The sequence below is a fragment of the Nansenia antarctica genome, assembly GCF_963989245.1.
Source record: "Nansenia antarctica genome assembly, chromosome: 20".
NCBI classification, from domain to species: Eukaryota; Metazoa; Chordata; class Actinopteri; order Argentiniformes; family Microstomatidae; genus Nansenia; species Nansenia antarctica.
The window spans coordinates 11,045,759-11,053,258 of record NC_137693.1 but is presented as its reverse complement, the minus strand read 5'-3'; the positions used below and the strand labels follow the sequence as shown (position 1 = coordinate 11,053,258).

At 49.3% G+C, this 7,500-nt stretch overlaps 1 protein-coding gene across 1 annotated transcript in view; it reads left to right on the top strand.

The window, feature by feature from the left end:
• Positions 1–7,500, top strand: part of rars1 (arginyl-tRNA synthetase 1) — a 29,835-nt gene that overhangs the window by 10,115 nt on the left and 12,220 nt on the right. Inside the window, exons 9-12 of the mRNA XM_080549719.1 lie at positions 3,390–3,494; positions 4,142–4,320; positions 4,917–5,026; positions 5,495–5,600. Coding sequence (XP_080405845.1) covers positions 3,390–3,494; positions 4,142–4,320; positions 4,917–5,026; positions 5,495–5,600 — 500 coding nt within the window. The remainder of the gene's footprint in view (positions 1–3,389; positions 3,495–4,141; positions 4,321–4,916; positions 5,027–5,494; positions 5,601–7,500) is intronic.

Sequence of the window (7,500 nt, the reverse complement as noted above, 5' to 3'; positions counted from 1 at the left end):
TAAAATATATTAAAAAAAATAAATAAATAAAATCTAATATAGCTGTTTGTCGCGGTGATTACTGTTGTGTAGCGGCCTATATATGCCATTTAATGTCTATTTCTCATCCGATACCATTAGATGCGAGCTATATAATATATAATAATATAACATGATTCGCATGCGCGCTATGCCATTATGTCCAGCGCTGAACGGGCGCCTCACTGGGAACTGAACAGACAGCATCGATCAATGAACAGACTCCACATTACGTTAACTGAAGTTTGTTAAATTGTTTGGGATTAATGTGAGTTTTCTATTTTCTCTTTCCAGTTTTACCCTTTTTTTAATCAATAAAACAACGTCATTTCTATAACCAGGTCTCGCTGGTTGGGAAGGCATTTCGTTTAGCTGCCTGTCAAATCATACTTAATCGGACTCGGGAGTATGTCAATGAGGAGAACATAACTGTTTATTGAGAAACAATAGGCAGGCTGGGATACGTATATAAAGAAATACCACAATGTCTAGATGTATAACATTTTATTGAACAGTGCAAGCATGTAGGCTTCTGGCGTGACATCGTACCCCTAACGTTCTTAGGGCTTGTTTGAAAAGCTTAGACTGAAAGTTAGTGCCCTGGTCAGATTGTATAACAAGAGGAAGACCGAATGTGGAAAAAAACGTTGTTAAAGCTTTCACCACTGAGCTGGCTGATATGTTACGCAACGGAACAGCTTCGGGAAAACGAGTAGCAGCGCACATAATAGTAAGCAAATACTGACTTCCACTTTTAGTCCTAGGCAAAGGTCCAACACAATCAATTATTACACGTTCAAATGGCTCCCCTATAGCAGGAATGGGATGCAATGGTGCGGGTGGAATGGATTGATTAGGCTTACCCCGCCATCTGACAAGTATGGCAACAGCGGCAGTGCTTGGCAACATCCGCCTTCAGTCCGGGCCAAAAGAAATGTTTCAATATCAGCTGATAAGTTTTAGTTATACCTAAATGTCCTGACCACTGGCTCTCATGTGCTACAGATAACACCTGTTGTCTATAACCCACAGGCACAACCACTTGTTTTACAGTATTCCACTCACAACCATTTGCATTAGGAGGAGACCATTTACGCATTAATATCCCATCGTTAAGGAAATAAACTACGTTGCCCCCTATTTCAGATTCCTCACTAGCTGCATGTAAAAAACATTTGTTTAATGACTGATCAGCTACTTGAGCGACACGCAATCGCTCGCCGGTTACAGGCAGAGATAGGCTGTCAGCGGATGGTATGGTAGGACTCGGGGAGGATGGTAACTCTACCACTTTCTCCCTGGGAGAAGCTGAAACAATCGGGTTCTCATCCCTTTCAGAAAAGGCTTGCATAATCACACTATCACAGAGAGAAACATCGCTATCCTCCTCTCTGCCTCGACTCGATTGTGCACGAGTTATAGCGCACACCGGAAACAACCGCTGTTTCGCATAGGCAGCCTACACATTAGGAGTCATCATCATGCCGGTGTCAAATCATATCATAATAAAATAAATACATAGCCTATATATTCGTCTTTTTTAAAATAGAAGGAATCAGAATGTGAACTTTAGCGAATTGTATTCAAATTGTGCTTAGAGGGAATTATTTTCACCGGACATTTATGTCCGACGAGTTTTCAATTTGTCGGACTTCAACAACTTTTACCGGACAAAGTCCGGGAATTACCGGTTAACGGAAACCCTGATACATGGTATAAATGTCATACCTAATGAAAGAAGGAAGTCTTGGGCACATATTCTGTATTGATTATATCTTCATATCTTATTTCAGTGCAGAGCTGTAGACCGTTAAATAGACAACGTGCATTTGTGACAATTTGCCCCATCAGCGGGTAAATTGTTACACTACTTCGGGCAAGTTGTCACATTGGATTATCAACAAATAAGAACACAACTAATTAATTGTGAATATTGATTATAATTTCAAATTCCAAAACCAAATTCAACTTCATTAAATAACTCAACATTAAAACAACCATGCCTAGAGAATCTGTCAAATCATGCCTTTGAATCAAAACATTCATGCTGGCACGACCCCTTTACTTTGAACTTTGAAATCGAATGTTTTCTGGCGTGCACGTAGACCCACTGTAATTGTTGGAATTGGAATGTAATTTAATGTATTACTAGCTTGTAGTGTGTTAGTAGACAGACACACACACACACACGCACACACACACACTCGCACACACACACACACACACACACACGTCGTCATATTTGGGCAAGTAACTTGAGCTCTCGGACAAGTACCTGAAAAAGCTTACTGTCCAGCCCTGGTGTGTGTGTGTGTGTGTGTGTGTGTGTGTGTGTGTGTGTGTGTGTGTGCGTGTGCGTGTGTGTGTGTATGTAAGTGTGTAAGTGTGTGAGATGAAGGGTGCGGCAGGCCCGAGGCGTCAGCTCTGACAGACAGGTGGCAGCTCTCCTCCGTACTGACTGATCTCTGGGAGGGGGAGACCTCGATGTGACAGAGGGGGGAGAGAGGGGGGAGAGGGTGGGAGTGAGGGAGAGAGAGACAGGGGACGGAGGGGGAGAGGGTGGCGTGAGGGGGTGGGAGGGAGTGGAGAGAGGGATGAGGAGAGAGAGGGAGGGGGCATGGTGGAGGGAGAGGGAGCAAGAGGGGGGGTTGGAGAGAGAGAGAGAGAGAGAGAGAGGGAGGGAGAGAGGAGAGAGGGAGGGAGAGAGACTATGGGAGGGGGTTGGACAGGGGGATAGCTGGAGGGATTGAGAAAGAGGGACAGAGAGAGAAAGTTAGGGCAAGAGAGGGATAATGAAAATAGCGGGGGGGGGTAGTGAAAAAGAGAGAGAGAGAGTGTGAAGACATGGGAGAGAGATAATGAGAGGTGGGGAGGGGGAGAGTTGGAGAGACAAAGACAAGAGAGTGAGAGACAAAAAGTGAGAGAGGGACAGAGAGTTGGGGCGAGAGAGAGGGATAATAAAAAAAAAGAGAAGAGCGGGTAGTGAAAAAGAGAGAGAGTGTGTGTCTGTGTGTGTGTGTGTGTGTGTGTGTGTGTCCGTCCTCCGTGCGTTAATCAGCCTGCAGACAGCAGAGTGTGTCCCGGGGAGGGAGAAGGCCAATCAGGGTGGAGGACGTTTCTCCTCTCTCTCTCTCCCAGCAGCCTCTCTGCCAGCGTCCTCCCGTCTCCTTAGTCTCTACAAAGACATTTAGTTTAGCTCTGATTTCCCTGAGGTGGGCCTGGCTGCACTTTAACAAATCTGATCTGCCCTCCTCCTCCCCCTCCTCCCCCTCCTCCTACACCTCCTCCCCCCCTCCTTCTCTTGTTTCTCCCTACTCCCCCTCCTCCTCCTCCTCCTCCCCCCCCCCCCCCCCCCCCCCCTCCTCTCGCAGAGTTCCAGAAGGTGTATAACTGTCTGGACATCCAGGTGATTGAGCGGGGGGAGTCCTACTACCAGGAGAAGATGACCGCCGTGGTGAAGGAGTTTGAAGCCAAAGGTCCGTTCATTTTGACAGACCCCCCCCCCCCAAAAAAAACCTTGACTTTAGTTACCTGTGGTATTGATGTCCATTGTTCCATTGCACTCCATATATATTGTGATGTGTTCCTAATACACATTAGTAAGCGTGGTAACACGAGTGTGTTGTAGTTACTCATCTCTACCAGAGGGGGGCACTGTTGTCTCAGCCATGCTCCTTCGCCAACTCAATCACTCCTCTCTCTCCCCCATCCCTCCCTCATCCGCCCCCTTTCCTTCACCTACTGTCCCTCCCTCCCCTCGCTCCCTTCCTCTCTCCCTCCATCCCTCCCTCCCCCCCTTTCCTTCACCTGCTGTCCCTCCCTCCTTCCCTCCTTCCCCTCCCTTCCTCTCTCCCCCATCCCTCCCTCCTACCCCCCTTTCCTTCCCATACTGTTCCTCCCTCCCCTCCCTTCCCCACTCCCTCCCCTCCCTTCCCCACTCCCTCCCCTCCCTTCCTCACTCCCTCCCCCTCCTCCCTTTCTCCCTCCCCATCCCTCCTTTTCTTTCCTTTCCTTCCCCTACTGTCCCTCCCTCTCCCCCTCCCTCCTCCCCCTCCATCCATCCCTCCATCCATCCCTCCATCCATCCCTCTCTCCCCCTCCCTCCCCCCCCCCTCCCCCCCAGGTCTGGTGGAGATGGACGAGGGTCGTAAGATCGTGTTCGCCCCGGGCCAGTCCATCCCCCTGACGGTGGTGAAGTCAGACGGAGGCTACACCTACGACACCTCCGACCTGGCCGCCCTCAGACACCGCCTCTACGACGAGAAGGCCCACATCATCATCTACGTCACCGACATGGGACAGGTGGGGGGGGGGTGTGTGTGTGTGTGTGTGGGTGTGTGTGTGTGTGAGTGAGGCCCCAGAGGCCATCCCAAGTACACAGGTTAATTAGGGGTGTGTGTGTGTGTGTGTGTGTGTGTGTGTGTGTGTGTGTGTCTGTGTGTGTGTGTGTGTGTGTGTGTGTGTGTGTATGCCTCTACGACGAGAAGGCCCACAATCATCATCTACGTCACCGACATGGGACAGGTGGGGGGGTTGTGTGTGTGTGTGTGTGTGTGTGTGTGTGTGTGTGTGTGTGTGTGTGTGTGTGTGTGTGTCTACGACGAGATGGAGAGGTGGGGGGGGAACATACCAATGTACTTGTCACCACAGTTCACCACCTTGTCCTGAAGTGTAGCTAAGCATTTTTCGTGTGTGTGTGTATGTGTCTGTCTGTCTGTGTGTGTGTGTGTGTGTGTGTGTGTGTGTGTGTGTGTGTGTGTGTGTCTGTGTGTGTCTGTGTGTGTCTCTGTGTGTGTGTGTGTGTGTGTGTGTGTGTGTGTGTGTGTGTGTGTGTGTGTGTGTGTGCGTGCGTGTGCGTGTGCGCGTGTGTGCGTGTGTGTGTGTGTTCTCCTGGACAGGGCACACACTTCCAGCTGGTGTTCGCTGCGGCCCAGCTGATTGGCTGGTACGACCCCAAGGTGACGCGGGTGGAACACGCAGGCTTCGGAGTGGTGCTGGGGGAGGACAAGTGAGACACACACACACACACACACACACACACACACACACACACACACACGCTCTCTCTCTCGCTCTCTTAATTCATTGATTGGTTGATTAATCTGTGTCTGGAGAATGAAAGAAGTAAGTCGCTGTCATTCATGGGGTTCTGTCTGTCTTTCTGTCTGTGTGTCTGTCTGTCTGTCTGTCTCTGTCTGTCTCTGTCTGTCTGTTGTCTGTCTGTCTGTCTGTTTGTCTGCTTCTGTCTGTCTCTGTCTGTCTGTCTCTCTCTCTCTGTCTCTGTGTCTGTCTGTTTGTCTGTCTCTGTCTGTCTGTCTCTGTCTGTCTGTCTGTCTGTCTGTTTGTCTGCCTCTGTCTGTGTCTGTCTGTCTCTGTCTGTCTGTCTCTCTGTCTGTCTGTCTGTCTGCCTGTCTGTCTGTCTGCCTGTCTGTCTATCTCTCTCTCTCTGTCTGTCTGTCTGCCTGTCTGTCTGTAGGAAGAAGTTTAAGACTCGTTCTGGCGACACGGTGAGGCTGATGGACCTGCTGGAGGAGGGGCTGAAGAGGTCCATGGACAAGCTGAAGGACAAAGAGAGAGACACGGTGAGAGAGAGAGACATCCATCCATCCATCCCTCCATCCATCCCTCCATCCATCCACCCCTCCATCCATCCCTCCACCCCTCCATCCCTCCATCCATCCATCCCTCCATCCATCCCTCCATCCATCCACCCCTCCATCCATCCCTCCACCCCTCCATCCCTCCATCCATCCCTCCATCCATCCCTCCATCCATCCATCCCTCCATCCATCCCTCCATCCATTCCTCCATCCATCCATCCCTCCATCCATTCCTCCATCCATCCATCCATCCCTCCATCCATTCCATCCATCCATCCATCCACCATCCCTCCATCCATCCACCATCCATCCATCCATAGTTGCAACCATCCCTCCATCCATCCATTCATCCCTCCATCCATCCATCCCTCCATCCACCCCTCCATCCACCCCTCCATCCATCCCTCCATCCCTCCATCCATCCACCATCCATCCCTCCATCCATCCCTCCATCCATCCACCTCTCCATCCATCCATCCCTCCATCCATTCATCCCTCCATTCATCCATCCATCCATCCATTCATCCATCATCCCTCCATCCATCCATCCATCCATCCATCCATCCACCATCCATCCATAATTGCAACCATCCATCCCTCCCTCCCTCCCTTCATCCCTCCATCCATCCATCCCTCCATCCATCCATCATCCCTCCATCCATCCATCCATCCCTCCATCCACCATCCCTCCATCCATCCATCCCTCCATCCATGCATCCATTCATCCATCCATCCCTCCATCCATCCATCCATAGCTGCAACCATCCATCCATTCCTCCCTCCATCCACCATCCCTCCATCCATCCCTCCATCCATGCATCTATCCATCCATCCATCCCTCCATCCATCCCTCCATCCCTCCATCCATCCATCCATCCTTCCATCCATCCATCCATAGCTGCAACCATCCATCCATTCATCCCTCCATCCATCCACCCCTCCATCCATTCCTCCATCCATCCATCCCTCCATCCATCCATCCAATCATCCATCCCTTTGTCCATTCATCCATGTATCGACCCATCTGTCCAGCACAAGAAGATTGCTAAGATCACACCATACCACCCCCTACCACCTACCACCCCCTACCCCCTAGGGATGGGACGATTATCGTTTTTATCGTTAATCGCGATAAAAACACCCACGATAACTTAATCGTGGAGAATTTTAATTATTTGAATAATCGTCATAATCGTATGTTATGAATAAACTGTGTTTAACAAATGTCTGGCGCTATTTTTCAGCCTAGTCTACATTACTTTTGCAGTCAAGTTAGCGACTGTTACTGTAATATAATTGCAATTCCTCACATGAGCCGCGCGCACAACGGCACGCTCCCCGCGGCTGCTATCAGACTGGCCGCGGGAGTGAGTGTTGAGGGAGAGAGGAGACGGCAACCCTCGCTCGCCATAGACTGTATCCCTACTCGTCTCTCCTGAGCTCGGTTGTAACGTGAACCGTGGAATACAGGATATGTTAGATGCTTTACAATAATTCCCCAAATGACCAGAAAAGGAAGTTAGATTTGTCGCTGGTCGCTTTTGACTAATTAAGTCGCCAAGGGGCTCTGGAAGTTGGCAACACTGGGAGTGCGTTCTTTAAACTTCCTTGTGTACGTTAATGAAAGGTGCTGATTGGCCGAAAAGGAATTGCTCTTTCTTAACCCTTAGAGGGCTGGGGCTATTTGAGCCATTTTTGTCATACTTAGGATTTTGACCTCATATACCACATTAAGGACCCGGATTATGGCCAGAGATATGTGCCACTAGAATCTGAATTTGAATTACTGATTTAAAATGTCCTAAAATACAACAAAATCTAAGTTACAGTGATTACAGTGTGTTTTATTGGCATTAAAAAAAGAAAAAGAAAAGTTTTTTTT